General features: G+C 38.3%; 1 protein-coding gene across 5 annotated transcripts in view; it reads left to right on the plus strand.

Annotated features, from left to right (window-relative positions):
• Positions 1-21882, plus strand: part of ERG (ETS transcription factor ERG) — a 201814-nt gene that overhangs the window by 151147 nt on the left and 28785 nt on the right. For all 5 annotated transcript variants that reach the window (XM_074969955.1, XM_074969971.1, XM_074969948.1 and 2 more), the window contains one exon: positions 7765-7982. In XM_074969955.1, coding sequence (XP_074826056.1) covers positions 7765-7982 — 218 coding nt within the window. The remainder of the gene's footprint in view (positions 1-7764; positions 7983-21882) is intronic.

The raw sequence follows: 21882 nt of genomic DNA on the forward strand, positions 1-21882 counted from the left end.
TATGACCACAATTCCATGCAATGACTCTTGATTCAGAAAAATGATATTTAACTCATTGTGGGCCAGATATTCAGCCAGGTTAAACGGATGTAACTCCGTTGAAATCAGTGGAGTAATACTAATTTACAGTAGCTGAGCATCTGCCCCAACATTTGAAAACATTTTCATTTTCACTGCATTTTTATCTCGCTCCCACCCACAAAAATGGGGAAGATAGAGAGTGACTGGGTAGAAATATCTTATTGCTACCTGGCTCTTGAACATGAAGCTTCTTTTGGAAAGGTTTGGAAGGCTCCTTTTTAGATCCTTTTAAACATTCAAGCAAGAAGGAGAACTGACTCTTCACATACATCTGTATGTTTTTGAATTCATATACATCATTTATCACTATTGTACCTAAACCATCTATAAATTGTACTAGATAGACAGATGGATGGGGGAATGGAGAGAAGATGCAAACATGGGGTTTCATAAGGTGAAGTGCAGGGACAAAGCCTACTTAACATGTTCATTAGTACATGAAAAATGGAGCTACGGAAACATTTGTCCAAATCTTCAGATGTTGTAAAATGTAAGTAAGAAGATTAGTATAGTGAAGAGTGGAATAACAGGAAGTATTTAGCAGAGCTGGTCAAGAAATTTTTGACAGAACAGTTTTCCATCGAAAAATGCAGTTTGTCAAAATTGAAACATTTCTCCGGATCATGTCAATGGTGACATTTTCATTGGGAAAATGTCAAATCAAATCATTTAAACTTTTTCATGTTGATAGTGACAAAATGTTTGGTTTTCATAGATGAAATATTTCATATTTACTTTATTATTTTGATTCATTTAGTTTAGAATTTTACATTATATTAAAATACTAATTTTAATACTATACTATATTTGTATATGATGTTTGATATTTAATATTTTCTATTGTCTTATAATATTTTGGTATTGTCAAAATGTTTTATTTTGACATTATTGGAATGAAAAATTTAGATCTCTCAGTCACTTTTTCAGAATTTCCATTTTGTGAAAAAAAATTTCAACTATTTGTTCTGATTCAGAGCAAAAAAAAATTTTTTTTGAAATGTCAGAATTTCCTGCAAAACAGAAATTCCATTTTCCGACCAACTGTAGTGTTTAGATAAGCAAGGGAAATGGGAAATGTCTAGAACATGATTTCCAATATTGGGAAATACAAGCTGTTGCATCTGAGAATATCCAAGTAAGCAAGCATTATAATATGGATTCAAGTTAGATGAGGGGAAAAGGAACTAATAGTGATGGTGAGGAATATCATGAAAATAGGGCCACAAAAAGTTTATGTATTTAAGTCAATATGTTTAAAAGCAATCAGTTCCTATATTTAAGGGGCTAAAAAAGGCTGCACTTGGAATATTATTTACATTTTGCTGATATACTTTAAGAAATTATGACCAGGTTATAGAAAAAGTATAGTGGAGGGCAACAAATTCATTTTGTGGTTCTGGAGGTCTGTGTTGCAAGAAAAGGCTCAAAAGATTTCATATGTTTCTTCTGGGACATAAGGAGAATGAGAAATCATCTCCTTACAGATTTCAGGTAGCTAAAGGGGCCAAATAAGATCTAGGATATCTGTTCTACCTGTAATAAAGAGGGTCCAAATCATGGCCATATTTGGAAAAAATGGGAGGAAAGAGTGAAGCTAAATATTAAGAATTCCTTTTCTTATGTCTGATCCAACTCTTATCGAAGTGAATGGAAAGTCTACAGCTGACTTCAATAGGAGTTGGACTGGGCCCTTAGTATGTTATTGGAATGTTGAACAGTCTACCATATGATGATATGGGAGCAGACTGCATAAATGAGTCTCAGACAAAGAGGGGTATGTTCTGTACCTGGCATAAAGATAATACCATTATTTCATAACATTATCCAAATTCATTTAACATCCTGCTACAGTATATTTTTCAGTAATCTCCTGCATTAGTAGATTACACTGGTTAATGGTATGCTACATTAAGAAGTATATTCTTCTATTCGTTTTAAATTTTACTGGTTTAAAAAAAATCTTTCCCTGTGTCCTCAATTTCTGAGATTGGAGTAAAAGAAGGAATTGATCAGTTTGTATATACCCTTCATAACGTTGAGCATCTCAGTCACGTTTCCTTTATATTCTACTTTCCAGGCCAAGTAATTATGCATTTGATTAGATAAACATCTTTGTCCTAATTATTTTATCCTATTTTAAAGGCATTACTGTATCTATTGTTCTAGTTATTTGTCAGTCTGTTATTCTGTCTTTTTCACTTGTCAGCAAAGTATAAACCAAACCCAAATACAAATACAAAAAGACATTTAGTGCTTTTATCACTAGAACAAAAAGTCCAAGGGAGAAGCAAAAAGCCAAGTATTGTGGAGTTGGCGGGAAAAAAAATCTCTCTGTGAAAAATGTATTTTCTTTTGTGCTGGTGATACTCTCATAGGACTTTATGCCCCCCAAATTGAAAATATTTGTCTAATATGAATTTTATTTTTCATAATTTATCAAAGCATTATATTTCATGCACATATGTGAATAATCTTTCCTGTCTGCCATGGTAGCGTATGTCTCTTCATGCCGTGTCATGTCAACCACTAGTTACTGGAATTGAGAGCTTTAACTTCTGAGGTGTCATGAAATCCAGGAAGATGATCCATCCATTACAGTATCTGTTCCCATAAGGGTACAAAACTTGGCGAGTTTAAAGGAAGTCTATTAATGGGTCTGTTTACGAATATATTAATATTTACTTTGCTTTACCCCACTGACCTCCTTGAAGATGCTAAACTGGTTGGGTAACAACATATGGGTGTGAAAAAAATTAGCATGAAAATGAGCAATGAAAATAGTTAATAGAAATATAACTGATATTCAAAATTACATTTTGTTGATCAGTTACAGTATTAATACATGTAAGGCTAGATCATGCAACTGTTATTCACATTGCTGAGTACACAGGGCTACTTGTGTGAGTAAATGCTCACCAATATAATCAAGGTTGCACAGTCTAGTCTGCAGTGAATTTTTTACATTTAAACTTTTAAAGTTTTTTACTTTACATTTGTATTTGCAAAATAATGACAAAGTATGTTACATCAAATATGAGAAATTGCAGTTAGAGTATTCCTTTCCTAGCCTTCATGACTGAGGTGAATGGCATATGAAAGTCATTTTTACTCATTGCAATTTAGAGCTGATTAAATAATAAAAAGTCTGTTCCCAAATAACCTCTTTGACAAGGAAGGAATTAGTGAATAATGTTTTTAATTACTATTATTTAGTCATTTATAGAGCTTTTTAAAAATGGAGAAAACATAAAAATTCAGGATCACCATCTTAGTCAACAGAGAGAAATCAAGGATAAATAGTATGGGCAGAAGTATAGGAGGAACAGATGAAGGCTATTTACTGTCTGTTTTTATATACTATATTGCTTGTTGAATCAGAAGATTTTATGTAATCAAGAGACAATTTCCATATTTCTTAATATAATTTTTGTATTTTCTACAGTATGAATATGTCTCTCTTATTATTGTGAACCATCCTTAAATTGTTAGGTATTGCTTCGTCTGTGCAGTATCTGAGGATTGGCTAAATGCTGAAGTGCCTTTGGCCATTAATTGCTCAAACCACCACAGGGATTTAGCTTACAACAAACGCCATTAAAAAGTCAGTATTTGCCAATTCTCACCACACAGTGCCCACACATGTACCACAGGTATCTTCTACTTAAAATACAGGGAAAAGCTGTGGTAGTCTCAGATATAATGATGTGGTAGCTGTTGACACATCATGAAATTTCAATTGCAGCCACTGTACTTTGAAAAGAAGCAGATGGCAGAAAGTATAATTGCATGAATCCTGGCAGACGGGAGGAGTTGTGGAATGGCAGTTAAGCATATTGCATATTTCCAGAGGTGAAATCCAAGCCCCACTGAAGTCAGTGGCAAAACTCCCATCGACCTCTGGGGTGAAATCCTGGCCCCATTGATGTGCTGGAGAAGGATGATGAGTCATGGAGGAAGTAAGGATAGTCTGTTTTAGGTCATGCTTTTACATATGTTGACTCCACAGACTCATGGAAATGCTTTGTCAACCTGTGCAACTTATTCTGGCTCAGAGATGAAATAAGACTGACTCTGTTGTCCACCCTGTGTCCCTACATCCTTCCCAATGGAGAGAGGAGGCATGTGGTGTCACCCAGGGCTCAATAGGAAAACATCAAGGGAGCCAGTAAAGGCTGAATAGTTGTAACGGAGAGCTCACTCTGCCACTAAGCCCTCCACATCAGATACCCCAGCAGCCAGTCTCAGACGATGACAGAAGCACAGATATTCCCACATTGCCTCCATAGCCCTGTACGAATGTAATAACTGCTAAATCACAAGATGGGGTATAGACTGCTAAATTAGATGAGGAATTCCTATAGTGAGTTGTGCATGTTTTCTTTTGAAATCATATATAATTGAATATTTTCTTGACATATGAAGCTAGACTCAGTCTCCTGGGTTTGTTTGTGGGTTGGGTTATTTGATTTGTTTGTTTTTTTGTCACAGTCTCTCAGTTATCCACTGTAATCCTAACTAATTGGCATAGTCTTTCCGGTGGTCAGTATAACCTGCACACAAAGTTGAAATACGTGTACTTTTTTTTCCTTTGTGTGATATAATGTGTTAGATTGTGCATTGGTAGCATATTGAAAAATAATTAAGATGTGAGGCAGATACTATTGTATTGCAGTTATTTATCCCAATATATGCAAATTTAGTAAATCTCATCTTTTACCATCTCCATTTGTTTTCTATAGTTAGTCCAAAATTGTCTTCATTTATGTGATTTAGAGCCAGATTTTGTTTTAATGCTGAATAAATCATGTTTTTTATTCAATTGTGGGTGGGAGATTAAGTAAATAAAATCAACGAGTGACATTTTGATGCCACTTCTGAAGATAGCTTAATCTGTAAGCAATATATAACAACAACTTGGCTTGCCATATTTGCAATTTTGCTTCTGGTTTCTCTTGTATAATTCACACTTTCTTATACATATTTATGGTAATCAGTATTGCCAAAGTTAACATTACATAATATGTTATTCTTATTTAGTCCCTGTACTGACTCCTCAGTGGAGCATAGGAGAAAAAAGCGGGTAGAAAACAGTCTCAGACACTGGATGTCAGTCCATTCAGTGCTGCGGGTACGTGGTCAGGGGTGTGTATATTTTCATGGAAAATTACTCAGAACTTTGTAAACAAAATATTTTTCCTCCTGAGTAACTTTATTACTTTAAATCTTGTTCTATGAAAATAAAAAAACTTGGATTTAAGGATCCCTAGCTAATTTAGTAACTGACTCAGCAGCCAGCATCAAGGGATCGCAACCCTTTCCCCCGAGCTCTCCCTCAGGCCCAACCTCTGTGGAGCCAGGCTTTGAGGGCAGAAGGCCCCAGCAGATAACCCACACTCCAGGAACAGCATGTAGGCGGGAGCCCTCCACTGACTTTCCCAGCAGAAATTAGAGTGACCAGGTGTCCAATTTTCGACTGGAACGCTGGGTCAGAAAGGAACCCTGGCAGCTCCAGTCAGCACTGCCAACCGGGCCATTAAAAGTCCGGTTGGCAGTGCTGCGGAGCTAAGGCAGGCTTGTCCCTACATGTCCTGGCTCCACGCTGTGCCACAGAAGCAGCCAGCAGATCCGGCTCCTAGGTTGGGGGGCATGGTGCTCCGCGTGCTGCCACCACGCCGAGCACCAGCTACAGACTCCCATTGGCCGGGAACTGCTAGCTGGGTAGCTCATATGCTGCTGTCAGCTGGGGTTGTGTGTTGCTCAATGTCCAAAGGATCAGCCTAGCAATCACCTCCATTTGGTACCTTGGATCTCTGTCTAGAATCCTGGGCTAACCTGCCATTGATCCCTGGGGCAAAGGACTCACTGGGCAGTATCTGTGCTCTTCAGTTCTGTATCAGCCAGAGCAGAATTTGGCACTAAAGGGTTCAAACCTGCCCTGGGCTGTATGGGTGCACAAAGTTGGTATTATGTCCCCCAAAGTCTTGTCAGCCAATTATGCCCTCTAACCAAGCTACAGTGACTTTAATTAGTTCATAATAACAACAAGAAGAAATAAAGTAACCACATTAGCTGCAACGACACAGTAAGAGAGACGGTCTTTGCTTATAAGCTACATGCAGCACTGCTTCATTGTCGGGTTCAGTCTCCAACTTACTAGAGCTGCAGCTGCCTTCAAAATGACAAATCTTTTGAACTCTGCCACCCAGAACGTTGCGGGCCACAAAGGTGCAGTAACCACGCTGTCACCACAATGGGGGAAGAGACTGTAGAGAACCTCTTCCCACACATGCAGCAAAGTAGGATCTATACACACTGCTTGAGGAAGCGTTCTGAGAGAGAGAGATGGTAAGGGGGTGGTCAACATGCCACATCCTCAAGGTGGTATGGTTTGTGGTTTAGGGGTGGTGTCCAGCCCACCAGCTGGTTAGCACCCATTCTGCAGCCAGCAACAAGTGCTAGGCTGGCTTGCATTTTGTTTCTACTCATAGGAAGAGCAGGATCCCTGAAACAGAGGTTGGAGCCAGCTATATCTCTTCTTTCCATCACTGTATTATCTAGGAAAGAAATTGGTCCTAATTCTATAGGCAAGAATGAAGAGAAACTCCCAAGGAGTCAGCAAAACCAAACCTTATTCATCTTACAGGGGGAGTTAATGCATGGTACTCATTGTTTCTTTCTCCAAAGATGGCTTTTTAGTTTCTTTATTTTAAATGTGTTAAAGGTTTAATTAATTCAGTGTTGGTTAAAGATGCTAGTTAAACAACTCAGGAGACTGAACTTCTCTGTTTCTCTACCAAAAAGCACAGTGGCAGAGCATGTTTCCCCACCACACTCATCCCATCACAGTGCCTGAATCATTATGTAGAAAGCACCTTGAGGGCAACAATGTAGTATATTCTCCAGGCGTCTCCAATCCTTGGCCACTCTACTGCGACCAAAAAAATTGTCAGTTGTGGTGATAGCTTTTCTGATGTCAAAAATTCATTATAGCAACTGAATAGAGACCATTTACTCATTTCAGAAAGACCTCCAAACAGAGCAGACAGTAATGACTTTTGGTCACTTAATCTGGGACAGAGGTGATCTGATGACCTATTGTACAGATAAAGGCTCAGTATTCCATTACACATCCCCTAAGCCATCCAGTCCATTCATGGTATGTGAGAATGCCAGGATTCGAAGACACCAGGATTCCAAGAGTAGAAGTTTCAAGGACCAGATCATAATTTGGTGTAAAGTTGTTGAAGTCAGTGCAGGGTATGTCAGTTTACACCATCTGAGAATCTGGCCTCTAAGTTCAAGCCTTAGAAGTAAAAGATTTAAGTTCAGTGCTACTCCTGCAGTGTTCTATTTAGTCATTAGCTTTCTGTCATCTTTTCTGAACTCTTAATAAAGCCTTGGACATGGCGCATTTTAGTTCCTGATTGGAAACGTCAAATAGGTAAGTTCTCTGGGCAGGTACTGTCTTTTTGTTATAGATTTGTACAGTGCTTTGCACAATAGGGCCCTGGCCTATAGCTGCTATTGTAAAACAAATAAATAATAATAAGCATGCAGACAAACAATTAATGTATATACCCCACAAGACTTTTGAGACCTATCTCATTCTGTTAAAGGATTTTATAGTATCTGTATGACTTCTCTGACACAGTGTCATGTTGATTTCTCCGCTTTGGTTTTCAGGAAGCATTATCAGTAGTGAGCGAAGACCAGTCCTTGTTTGAGTGTGCCTACGGAACACCACATCTTACTAAGACAGAGATGACTGCCTCCTCTTCCAGCGAATATGGGCAGACGTCAAAGATGAGTCCACGTGTCCCCCAGCAAGACTGGTTATCACAACCACCAGCCAGAGTCACCATCAAGATGGAATGTAACCCAAATCAGATTAATGGCTCAAGGTAATGAGGCCAGAGTTTAAAATTACTAGCAATGATGCTTTACTACTATGTGTATCTTACCTGTCAAGGTACTTATATGGTCCTTACCACTGTAGGATCTGAGCTCCTAGTATCTTCCACCAATATAATGTGGAAATATCAATCCATGTCAAAAATAGAATTTAGGGGAAAAGACATCACAACAATGTGAGGCGTGTGTAGTTTTTGCTGTTTTACTGACTCGAGTTTTATTCATAGTATTGTGATGGTAGATGTAGCAAATCTATCTGATACAATGTATTTACTAAGTGTCTTTTGAGACACTAAAGGGACTTAGTGGGAGAATATACCTTTAAGAACTCTTATTGTCTGATAAATAGAGCTGTACTAAATTGGAGAGTGTTTTGCCCATGTGTTTCACATAATTTTTCATCATGGGATTTTGGGAAAAAGGATTTTATTTACAAAAACAACAAGGAGTCCGGTGGCACCTTAAAGACTAACAGATTTATTTGAGCATAAGCTTTCGTGGGTAAAAACCCCACTTCTTCAGATGCACCTGTGAGGTTTTTACCCGCGAAAGCTTATGCTCAAATAAATCTGTTAGTCTTTAAGGGGCCACCTGTCTCCTTGTTGTTTTTGTGGATACAGGCTAACACTGCTACCCCCTGAGACTTTATTTACAAAGCCACTTCTGTGCAAAAAGTTTGTGAACTTTAAAAAAGGAGTAGGTGTCCAACCAAAAAGCCACCTGTTGTTGTCCTCATCCAATTAAAGTCACTGTAGTTAAATTAAAAGTTATGATTGGCTGATTGGACTTTGAAAGACTATTTTGCAAGCCACATTTGAAAACAGGCTAATTATTTCCAGTGAATAGTTTTGTCCAGCTGTATTGATAAGTGTCTCATCCAGTATATTTTTGTGGTTAAATTATTACAGGTAGTATCTTATTTTAATCAGGCTAGCTAAACATGTCTTTGTGTTATTTTTAAAAGGTTACATTGGGCCAAAAGGGGCCCTGGAAGAGTTTTCTTGGGTTTGTGATCTGGACCCGATCTTGTTATGAGAAAATGGTGGTAACAAATAACTAGGTGTTTGAGCTGCTGTCTCTGCCAGAAATGTAACAGGACAATGCAAGAAGCAAGTCCTTACAATGACAAGCAGAGTGAGCTGTTGATCTTTACTCCCGTTCCCATGAGACTGCACGGGGTGACCTGAGGCCTCATGTTTAAAGTGCCTCACTCCAGAAACAGTTTATGCAAAATTGCTAACTGTGTATAAATAGAGGGTACAAATTCCCATCACCTTGTAAAAAAGCACCTGCATTTATTCACACATTAATCTGATCTCCTACACTCAAATTATTCAAAACAAAAAACAAAATCTAAAACGAAAACCAAAACACTCTTTTCCCCCCCACCTCCAAAAGGTCACATGTACTGTGGTTCTGGTTATATTTGCTGCACTGCCAAACATCAGTGCCATAGGTATGATGAAGCAGTCCAGCAGCCATGGATACTCAGAGGGGAATTCTGTACAATAAATTGTGTATCATTAATGTAATAAAATACATTTTCAAAACTGGAGAGAAAAGTTGCCTCAGATCAAATCTGAATTTCCAGTAAATTGTCAAAAAATTGTGTAACAGAAATTAACAAACAATTAACTGAAATATGAGTTATACAATGGTAACTATATGTAGTCTTCTTGTAAGTCCAATCATTTAGAGACAAATTTCTAGTTTTGTGTATTAAAAAGGTTTATTCATACATAAGAATGTAAATGTTTTTGTCAATTAAAAAAATAAGCAGTTTTTGCTCCTCCCAAATATTACAATTAAATATTCCCCGTTAGTTTTAGTAGATTCTTTATGAGCATTGGTGGTTATAGTTTCTCTGGCCAAGCTCAGTGAAATGCTCAAGAGTAAACAAATAGCATTAGTGATTATTTAGATTTGTTGTAATTGTCTGTGGTATTATTAATAACTAGGGCTGCAAAATCTTAGCTTCAAACACTCCCACAGTGAGAAGGAATCTGGATAATATGAGTCCATCTGAATTTTGCAGTTAGTTCCATTTCTATGATGGGCCAAACCACAATTCTGCATTAGAATTCCCACAGATTTTGGGATGCTTGAAAGAAATGAGAGAAAACCAGCTACATGTTGTTTTGTCATATCACTGCATAACTGCAGAAGAGATTCTCTAACAGATAAGGTAGAAAGCAGCACCTCTGAAAATCATGTCCCCTTTAGTTAGATCAGGGATCTGCAACCTTTGGCACGCGGCCCGCCAGGATAAGCCCCCTGGCGGGCCAGGCCAGTTTGTTTACGTGCCTTGTCCACAGGTTCAGCTGATCGCAACTCCCACTGGCCGTGGTTCACTGCTCCAGGCCAATGGGGGCTGTGGAAAGTAGATTTTCCACACCACTGAGCAATGTAGTTATATCATGGCTCTTTCGGGAATCCTACATGTAGTGTAGACCAGGGTTTACTCTTTTGCAGATGTCTTTTCTCTCCACATTGATTTGCAGCCCAGAGGTTTGTTTCCTTATTTTAATTATCCAGTTCTTAAAAGTAATCCAAATAAATACAAAAAATAAATGCGCATAGTAAATGGAGTGCATGGTTCTGTTTCTCATTTACATGGAAGCCCTTTACACTGCTCTAGTTACAGTTACACCCACTTAAAGGCCACTTTACCAGATCAGTGTAAATCTCTAGTGTATGTGAGAATAATATTGTATATGTATATAATGTGCTTATTTATTTATGGATTATGTTTCTTAAGTGGTTCATCTGGGATCTTCAGAATATCCTCTAATAATTATATCTCCAAAAGGGAGACTGGGTCTGTATAGCATGAGAGGTAGAGCATGCAAAAAAGAGTGCAAGATGCTACAAAGGAGCACAAACAATGTGGTTAGTTTCATATTGTTCTGTGTGTAGCAGGACAATCATTGAAAAGTTCCTTCTCATGACATTATACAGCTTCCTGACCATATAATCTATCGTTTGGATGAGGATATAAAATGTTAAGCGTGTACAGACACTCTAACAACACAAGAACAAAGTATGCTTTCTAAAAAGAAATATACTCCACTTTAACTCTTCTTTCCCTGATAATGCTTCAGCAACTTTGCTGTACTTACACTGCATTCAACCTCAGTACAAAATGGTCCCTGTTATAAGGGCACTTGTGGATTATATTGGAAAAATTTGGCTTCCAAAACTATTACTGTTAAATACCAAAGAAACTACATTAAAGTAACACTAAGGAGTTATTTGCAGTGTGTTGCACAGGGAATTAGGTATGCAGTTTCCTTTAACAATAACAGTATTTGTAAGACTAAATCCCAGTCCACAACGCTAGAAAATTTAGCCCTAAGGGCTTACCTTAAACCAAATGAAGCAAGGAAATTTGAACCAGAGTAAATTTCATCCTCTATGTAGTTTTGTGGCCTGTATAAATTAATTTTCATGGAAATCTGCATATTTTTATTTTAAATCATTTTATTATTTATAATTATAATACATAATTTATAATAAACATAAAAATAGGTTGATGGCCCTGTGTACAAGGCCCTGTATACCACGAAAGCTTATGCTCAAATAAATTGTAAGGAGAGTGATCACTTTACATAAGCTATTACCAGCAGGAGAGTGAGGTGGGGGGAGAGAAAACCTTTTGTAGTGATAAACACCCATTTTTTCATGATTTGTGTGTATAAAAACAAACATCTTCTGTATTTTCCACAGTATGCATCCGATGCAGTGAGCTGTAGCTCACGAAAGCTTATGCTCAAATAAATTGGAAATGGCCCACCTTGCTTATCATACACATTGTAAGGAGAGTGATCACTTTACATAAGCTATTACCAGCAGGAGAGTGGGGTGGGGGGAGAGAAAACCTTTTGTAGTGATAAACACCCATTTTTTCATGATTTGTGTGTATAAAAACAAACATCTTCTGTATTTTCCACAGTATGCATCCGATGAAATGAGCTGTAGCTCACGAAAGCTGATGCTCAAATAAATTGGTTAGTCTCTAAGGTGCCACAAGTACTCCTTTTCTTTTTGCGAATACAGACTAACACGGCTGTTACTCTGAAACCTGTCACTTAAATCCCCTGATTCTTCAGTGGCCTCTTTATATTCTTACTTAAGGGATTTAAGGTACCTGATAAATGGCCTATCTTTTTTAAATGGGGCCTAGGTGTTGTATAGTATCTTCTGTGACCCTTAGGGCTGGGATGAATTCCACCTATTATGAAATGTAATGATTTCCTAAAAAGCATTATGAAAGTTAGCTGTAGTGAAATCCCAGCAGAAGTTTTCCAGAGTTAGCTTTGCTGATTTAGTTGCTTAAAACAAATGCCAGAAATAATTATTTGGCATTAAGGTCTATATCGTTTGCAAAGTATTATTTTTCAGATATCACCAATTGTGCTCTAGTGTTGCTTGAAAAACACTTGAAACTGAAAATGTCATTTTTATACATCTTTTTGCTTGGCTCTTTTGGGAATCCTTACATATACATTTGCCTCAAACATCTTGGCAAGTCTGAACACATACTGTACAATGGAAGACTTCTCTTAATCTAGAGTCCCCAGTATTTTGCCTCACATTCTTATCATCCTTAGAACCTTGTTTTAAGATCTTCTGAATAATAGCTGTTTGTTTGATACTTTACATACAAAAAGGATAGAAAGAGAATAACTGGGATTAAGTTGACTGGGTGGTAGATCTAATTTTATTATTTAGATACTTTTTATCCATCTTAAATATTAACAACAAAAAATCCACCTGGCAGAAATAATTTTAATACCATTCATTTTTCAGTGGGATGTTTTTTCCATAGCTGAAGTACAGCCACTCAGCTGGTGTCTGACGCCGTCCTTTCCATCATTGGGTAGTTTATTGCTGGCACTCAGTACTAGTATTCTGGTTAAAACCTTGGCACAGACTAAACTATGAACTTGATCCAAAGCCCACTGAAATCAATGGGAGTGTTTCCACTGACTTCAACAGGCTGATCAGGTCCTATTTCACTTCACAACAAAACTGAGAGAATTATCTAATGGGATGACTTATCTAATATTATTTATTTGAGCAGGCTCCATAAGACAGCTGCAATCCTGGGAAAGGGATTTGGTCTTGGATATCCCTACTCAGATACCTTTTTATTCCCACTGACTGGGTGGTTGATGTTGGTGGCTGTGGGCCAGACAGAGAAAACTGAAACTTCAGTATCTTCTTCACAGAGAGCTTTGTGTTTGTCCGCTTTATGAAGCAGCTCATTGCTCTGAAAAGCACCAGTTTAGCATTGTTTCTGATTTGGCTGTGGTTTTGGCACAAACAAACTGCCAAGGAGGGGAAAAAATGGTCTATCCAGCTCATCTTTAGAGTAGGGTTTTTGGTGTGGTTTTGGCTGGTTGATGCAGCTCAGAAGCTAATTATGTCACCACACTGTCTTCTTAGCAGGGTTGATGTGGTTCTGGTCTGGCAGGTGTGAACTGTGAAGAAATCACTTGACTCTCCAATCCAATAGGACTGGTTTACTTTAAACTGAAACAGATGTATCTCAGATTGACAATTGTTACTGAAATGATAAAAATTTAGAAGAGTAGCTAAATATGCCTGCATTTTTCACTTTTGAAAATTTAGACTGAGATTTTCAAAAATGGGCACCTACATTTAGATTTATGACCTTAATCTCAGTCTCCTGAAAATTTTGAACTAAAGCTCTGTAAACCCCTTCATGATCATTCCTTTTGGGTCATATGCACCCATGGTCAGAGGTGCAGCATAAGGCCTACGCAGCATTTAAATCTCACTGATGCCGTATTTTGAAATCTTAAGTGATGTATAGGCCTTGTGGTAGCCCTCAGCACCAGGGTCAGTTTCGCCAGTAGAGAACTGTAGGGCCTTAAAGTGTGTAAAACCCTGCTGGCTCATACCAATACACGTGGCACCTTACTCTGATACCAATACAGTGTGTTGTTGAACATTTACAGTTTAATCCATAAAATATAAATAGTATCTACTGTGTTTAATGAGAAATAGATAATAGTACTTTAAAGACAAAAGAAAGAATTTTATGTTTGCAGTGTTGGTCAAAGGATATGAGACAGACAGGGTGGGTGAGGTAATAACTTTTATTGGGCCAACATCTGTTGGTGGAAGTTACAAGCTTTCAAGCTACACAGGCCTCTCCTTCAGGTGAGGGGAAGGAAGCAGAGTGTCTGAGGTAAATACAAATTGAGAAAGATTGTTAAGCAGAAGGGGTAACACATGCTGGAGGCAATCAGTTGAAATGAGGTGGGCAATTTGGAGTTAGATTGTTATGTATAAAGGATTTGAAGTGGTCAGTTAAAGGTAGGAGGCAGTGTGGTGTGTTACAAGTTGTTGTAATGAGCCATAAAACCAGTGTCTGTGTTAAGTCCATGGCTTTTGGTGTCTAACCAAGTTATGAATTTAAGTTTACTAAGATAAAGAAAATGGGTTAATCTTTTTTAACTTAACATGTTTGTGCACATCAATTTCACAGCACAAATATGCTAATCACTAAAATCAGCAGACATTCCACAGACACTGGGGATTGTGGTTTCCATACAAGATGTCATTTCTATGTATGCATGGCATTCTGTACATTGCTAGCTTTCTATATGATCCCTGCCCACAATAGAAGGAATATGTGTTTTGGGAAGGGCCCCAACTTCCAACACACTAGTATTTTATGAAACCGCAAACACAACAGGCTTATGAGCTCTTGAAATGAAATACAATTTGAGAAATGTAATCCATTACCATTATAATAGAGTTTCTATAAAAATAATAAAAGAAAAACAAGAGAAAATGGGTCCTGAAAGGTATAGGCCAACTGGGAAGTTATTGTGGCTTTGGCTTGACTAACACTGTATCAGACTTCAGAATTCTCCCTGGCAGTAATCTAATTGTAAATTATGTATATACACAACATCATTTCTTAGCTTTGGCTGTTAGTGCCCCCCTCTCCTTTCCCTTTCTTCACTCCAACCTCACACATAAGAAATATTGAAGTGTTTGCACTAATGGAGAAATGACAACGTGCAGTCAAACTTAAACCAGCTGTTTCCCTGCACTGTGAACACAAAGAGCAGGGCTGGTAATATTTATAGCTTGCCTGGCCTCTAGTGAGCTAGATGCTGACTGCCTTAATTTGCTGTGATGGCCTTAAGGCTTGAAGCAGCTGTGGATTGTGAGATAGCCAGAAAAAGGCAGGGGAGGGGGAGGGGAGATTGTGTCAATTAGCAAAAAGTTATTGTTTGATTGAAAATGTATGGCTGCTGCATATACATCTTGGTAAATTAGCATCTTTTGTTTTGCCTGCAGAATGTCAATGAGGTTGTATGTGTTGATATGTGGAGTTTGCTTTATCCTTTTGCTATATGAAATAACAGAAGGTTTTGATTTGACCCAGTTATAACAACACCCTGGGTTCCATGTTCTTATTTGGGATACGCTCCAAAAATGGGTAGACTTATCCTGGTTAGCAAAAAACAAACACACAGTGAATCAAAGTGTACAAGCATAGTTGTATGAAATGCTCACCTGCAAAGGGCATTGGCCAGAGAGTGTGCAGAGCCAAGAGTTGTCATTTTAGAGGAATAATACTAAGTTAATGGTAAATAGTGGATGAGTCCATTAATGGTATTCTTTTCCATGGGCACTGAAAAGTGCCAGCAGTGGAACTACCATGAAGGATGTTTCCTGGGAAATAGTTTAGTAAGGTATGGAGGAGGGAAAAATTTTTAAATCACTTTTATACAAGGTGCAAACCTGTTCTTGTTAAATTCAGTGGCATAAACCCCATCAACTTCAGTGGGAACAGGATGGGCTCAGAGTGCTTGGTAGGACATATTATAACCTACATGCATTTTTTGGTATTTTCATGTCTGTGTTATATTACAATCATGTGTAAAGAATGGCATGAAGCTTTTGTAAGAAAGAGGCTATGCAAAAATAGGAGTGTGTTCTTTCAATGAGCCAAATGCAGCTCACACCCAGCAAACTTCAGTGGGAATTTGCTCAAGTAAGAATTGAATAAGAACCACAGTATTTGCCTACCTATGCGCATATAACACCAATTAGCCATAACTTCAGTTATGCTTGACATGGGAAAGAACATAGATGGCATTAATTGTACTGTGTCAACTAGTTTGATCTTCTGATATCATTACTGAAGTCTGGCTTCATAGTCTCAGTTCACATGCAAAGGAATTGCAGTTCATGCCAATGGAGCCAGCCTCTGGGGTCTGCAAAGTTTCTAGCTGTTTCTCCACCCTTTCTGCAAGATTTTGGCAGTATGGGAATAGCTTTGGTTCCCTGATTGCTCCTGGTGCCCAAGCAGTGTTGGTACCCAGCAGTGTTTTTCAAATTCATCTGCTAAGGCGATTCGCAGCTGACGTGGACGTTTCCACAGTAATGCATGCGTGTGAGATTTAGACACATAACTGGCCATGTAGTTTACATAACTGTTGCAATGAAAAATATTGATTAAAAATGTCGTGAAAAATTTTGGGAAAAGTGTCAAAAAATCAACACTGGTAGGGAACAATTGCTTTGTAAAAAGACCATTTTTCAAAGACAATGCTTTTGTCTGAAAAAATGTTGAGCACCTCTACGCAGTAGAATTTACGTTTGTGCAGAGAGAGGGGAATAAACTGAGTATAGCTTGGAACAAACTAAATATAGTTTGATCTTCAAATGGTGTAATTTTGGTCAAATATAATTGACTTTTATTGGCCCTGCCTTTCTGAGGGATACTTCTTTGCATGGATGGCCCCTGCCTTCTGTGGGAAAGGAGGCCTGTGGAAGGCTCTCTCAGGTGTTGGGACAGCCTAAAGAGGGAGTGTGGACTATGTGAGCCTGCAGCAGGAATTAGGTGGGCCTGGTTTTTGAGGGGGAAGGGTGAGCTGGGAGCAGAGCCAGTAATGCAGCCTGGGGATCTGTAAACATTGGGATGGAACCATGGTTCATGCCATAGAATGTAGGAGAGAGAAACCCCCTGCTTCCCAGCACATGGGATGTTCTGACAGGAAGCTCTGCAAGGAGATTCTCAGAATTCTACTCTCGTGAGACCCCCCCCCCCCCATGCAAATAGCCATGGGAGGGAATAATCCAGGCTGTTATTAAATTAATCAAACCAAGCACTATACAGATATTTCCATAATACAGTTGGTTTTATTTTTTCCCTCTGGTAAATGAAAGATAGGTTGTTGTTTTTTCAAATCATCAGAATGCTACAAGGAGATGGGTTTATAATCAAAATTACATACATTATATTTCATTTGTCATCTCTTGCATTTACACACAATATAGGTATTTTATGTCACAAATAAATATTTCCTTGAATAATGAAGAATAAAAATTGTACTTCATATATTTATTTATGGACTCAATCCTGCTTCCATCAGAATCTATGAATGGCAAAACTCCCACTGGCTTCAATGAGAACAGGAATGGGCTCTAAATCTCCCCTATAAAATCATCTTGATTTTAAATGTTCCTAAATAAAGGGAATAGTCCCAGTTCCAAAAGCCTATGGAGAAATTTTTTCTCAACAAACATTTAGCAGAACTTAAGAATTGAATTAGCTCAGTACCTAACAAAGCACTAAGAGCTCTGCTAACTGTTCTTGGTTAGTATTGTTACGATTGTAGCCTTTTTGGGGCTTTTGTAAATTCCAGGTGTAACAAAGTATATTTACAAAGGGTAAAAATAACATGCAGCTGTGAAGAAAAACATCTCAGGTTTCAGTTCAAGCCTGCAGTTCACAATGAATCACTGCAAAGCTGCACCATTTGTACTTGGGCACACTTTCTGAAGGCAACTTTCCACTGCCCTCAGTCCCCTGATGATTCAGAAATAAAGCAGACTTACAAAATGTCCTAAAAAAAACCTTTTAAAGACAATCCCTCTCTTGTTGTTCTGTGTAGTAAAAATATTTTCTTCTGGTGGCTGCCCTGCTTATGTTTTCAGGTCTACTCTTCATATTATGAAAGTCAATTTAATTTGCTGAATTAGGTCCGGTTCAGTAAAGCAGTAAAGAATGTGCTTAACTTTAAGGACTTGGGTAGTCCCTTTAGCTTTGTTGGTACTTGCTGGAAGTTAAGCCTGGGTTTAAATGCTTTTCTGAATGGGGGCTTTGGTCATTTATCCTGTCGAGTAAGGGACCAAACTCTTGACCATCTGCTTCTGGATTTTAATGAAATATGCTAACTTAAATTGTGATCTCCCCTCCCCCCCCGCTCTGTTTATAGTCAGATCAGAGAACCACCCGAGCAGTCCTGTCAGTCTGCCAAAAGCCTTTTGCTACTACTTGATCTTTCACATCATTTATTGTTTAGTGTTTACAATAGTTTTTTAAGGCATGATTGCCTTTGGAAATGGTGCAGGCTACAACTGATGTATTTTATAGATACAACAATCTGCTTAAATCCTTTTGCATTCCAAGTTCTTTTTATAGAAAAAGAAAATTAAGTAACTTTGCAAATTAGACCAGAGGATGTGACTTGTAGTTTGTTTCACAAAACCACTGAAAATAATCTCATCATACAAAAAAATCAATGAACAGGCCAAACTGCCCTCACTGACATCCATGTAATGCCATTGACTTCAATAGGGTCGCAGCGATGACTAAGGGCAGAATTTGGCCTGTGTTTCTGACTATAAATGTAGTTAAGTGTGCAATCTCATTTATACATAGGTGCCATTTCTATTTGTTATCGGTAAACAGAAAAAGCCAACATTTCAGCCACAAAAAGATTTTCTAAGAAACTTTCTCACAACATGTAACTATGTCTGGAATATATTTTTTTTTTTTGGTCTGTTTGCCTCTGTGTAGTAGAAATAAGGTTTAACAGGTTGCAGTAATTAATTCAATTTATATTTTGAGGTGTGCATGGGGGAGAAATTTACTCTCTTAAAAAATGCCTAAGTATTCTGACTGTGTATGGGCGGTGGTAAAATCCACCATCACCCAACCTGAGGCCTGGGTGAGGAGCTGCTGTGAAACTCCAACATCCACACACATAGCTGTTATTCAGGCCCGTGGCCTGGCATAGTGGTTGCGGGAACCTAGCACTCTACTGCATGGCATGTGCATCTATCAAAAAATAGGAAGTTCAGCTAAAGCAATGTCCTCTATCTAAGGCTCAGATTATTGCGCTGTTACTGAAAGATTATCTATTAAATAAGAAACAGCTACAGAATTCACCCAAGATCTACTGAAATCACATTCTGGGATCTGGAAGACAATATGTTCCAATGGATACAAAATGGGACTGGAAGTCAGGGGGACTGGAAGTCAGGAGGACTGGAGGGGTTTTCCTGGCAGTATATAACCTTGGGCAAGTCACTTTAGCCAAAATTTTCAGAAGTGTATCTTGTTATGGGAAACCGCAATCTGAGACATGTATGTGAGGGCCTGATTTTCAGAGATGCAAGAACCCACAATAGCAGTTGACCTCAACTGGATATGTGGGTACTCAGCATCTTGGAAAATCAAATGCCATATTCAAGTACTGCACAAATGCAATTTAATATAAAATAAAAATGGAAACACCAATAACTTTTGGACACTTTGAAAATTTGGGCTATAACTTCTTTCTACCTCCTCTCCTCTTGTATAAATCATTCTTGGTTAAATTCTGTCAAATTTATGGTGGAAAATGCTATATAATTGCTAGGTATTATTGAAATGCACACATGAGATTATTATAAAGTACATATAGATAACCTATATTAATAGTTTGGTTGTGAAATTTAGACATAGGGTAAAATATCTGCCACAAAAGTTGCTTTGAGAAGTGTGTTGAATGCCTAATCTGTGCTTTTTATGGCCTAATTTCCTGTCCAGGACCAGCCTAAAAGAGCTCCAAACTGAATGGAACAAAAGTAGCAAAAGCAAAAGCCTTATCTCAAGAAGTTTCTCTCTTGCTGAATTGTATGCTGTAGACTGTATATTGTAATGACATAGCCACAGCACAGTAATGGCAAAACAATAGGTCCACCAAGCATTAAATTAGTTCAGCGCAAAACTTTTTTTCATACCCACTGAAACAATTTGGCGATACTGGCCCCAGTTCAGCAAGGAACTTAAGCACATGCCTAACATTGCCTTCAGTGGGACTATTTATGAGCCCGGTGTTTTTCAAAATTTTTGTATTGGTGACCATTTCACATAGCACACCTCTGAGTATGACCCCCCCATCCTTCTACATTAAAAATGAGGAGGGGTAATTTAATTTAATTGAATGGGGGCTGTGGACCATCAACCGCACAGAACTGACCACTCGCAATCCCCACGTAACCATCTTGTGACCCCCTGAGAGGTCATGACCCTCCGTTTGAGAACCCCTGAGCGAAAAGTGAGGCATGTGCTTAAGCAACTTGCTGAATTGGGACCTCATAGTTGGACTTTTATTTAGATATTAATTGATATTTGAACATTAAAAATATCAGCATTTTTTAAATGAATCCTTAATTGAAAATTATACTTTCATATAGCAGTACACATTAAGATAATCTTTAGGAACTATCCCATTTAACTCATTCTCCTACATATGGTGTGTAGACTCTGGGCCAAATTGTGGGTCCTCTTCCAACTTTTGTCCCCACACAAATGCAAAATAGAGGTGTGAAAGCGTGCATAATCTGGTCATGTGTGATCTTCTGCATTGACACCCACGCAAATTGCTTGTACCAGGAGCATAAATAATCCGAATTGGGGAGGGCACACAGTGTCCATGGGTAGATTGAAGGGACCATGCTAAAACACATGGACCATATCACAGGACCACTTTGCCCTATCCTGAAATGGACCCCCATGATTTAATACACGGAGGACACTGTAGGTTCTGTGGAATGTAAACTGATCGGGTTTGGGAGAAGCCAGGATTGAGGTGCAACTATATTTATGGGGTTAAAATGTCCAGGAAAAGAAAATCTTTTAAGAGTGTAATTTTCATGTAAACAGAATGTCTCTCTAATCAACCTGACCTGCTGCCTATTACATACATCCACAGTACAGATGCATTATTGCAATAACAGAATTAAATGAATGCTTAAGATATTAGTACTGTATAACTTTAAAAAACCCACCCTCTTTACATTTAAAGATATTCCCCTGTGGTTATGCTCTTTCTTTTGATTTTTTGAAGCAATATTTGTCTATATGATGAAACACATTGAAGACATTAAATTAAGGGTCAAATATGCCTGTGTCTGGCAGGAAGAAAATTGTGATGCCATTAAAAGGCCATTAAGGAACCCCCTATGGAACGTTAAACTCTAAAGGCTCTATTCAGAAAGCAAAGCCAAAAGTAAAAAGGTGTCTGGTTGCAGATCCTCTGCAGACGTCCACTGCTTGACTACAGTACCATGGAGACTGTGTTAGGCAGGAGCTGAAAGTCTTTCCCAGTCATGCATGTGGTATTTTGAATCATGGCTTTGGCAAAAGCCCCTTTTATATGGGCATACATAGAAGTGTCTGCATTGCACTACATGATATACATCTAATGGAACTGAGCACATACCTAATGAAACAATGGCAACCATGGAGGTAGAAAGTTCTCCAAAGCTGAGTAATAACTCTGGCTTTAAGTATATCTGTGTATTTTGCCATGTTCTCTATATCTTATATTTAGAGAGAGAAGCAGGGTCACTGCCTGTAACAGTCCAGTCTAAATCCTCAGGCCTCACCTCTTAAAATAAATTAATTACTGGCCATAGTATGTTTGCAAATATAGGGCCAGATCCTCAGCTGGTGTAAACTGGTGTAGTTTCATTTAAGTCAATCATATTTTCAGAGCAAAATCAATTAATGGACCAGAAGCGGGGTCTTCCCAGATGACTGCTCAGCCCTTACAATAAAGTCTC

The sequence above is a fragment of the Natator depressus genome, chromosome 1, assembly GCF_965152275.1.
Source record: "Natator depressus isolate rNatDep1 chromosome 1, rNatDep2.hap1, whole genome shotgun sequence".
Classification (NCBI taxonomy): Eukaryota; Metazoa; Chordata; order Testudines; family Cheloniidae; genus Natator; species Natator depressus.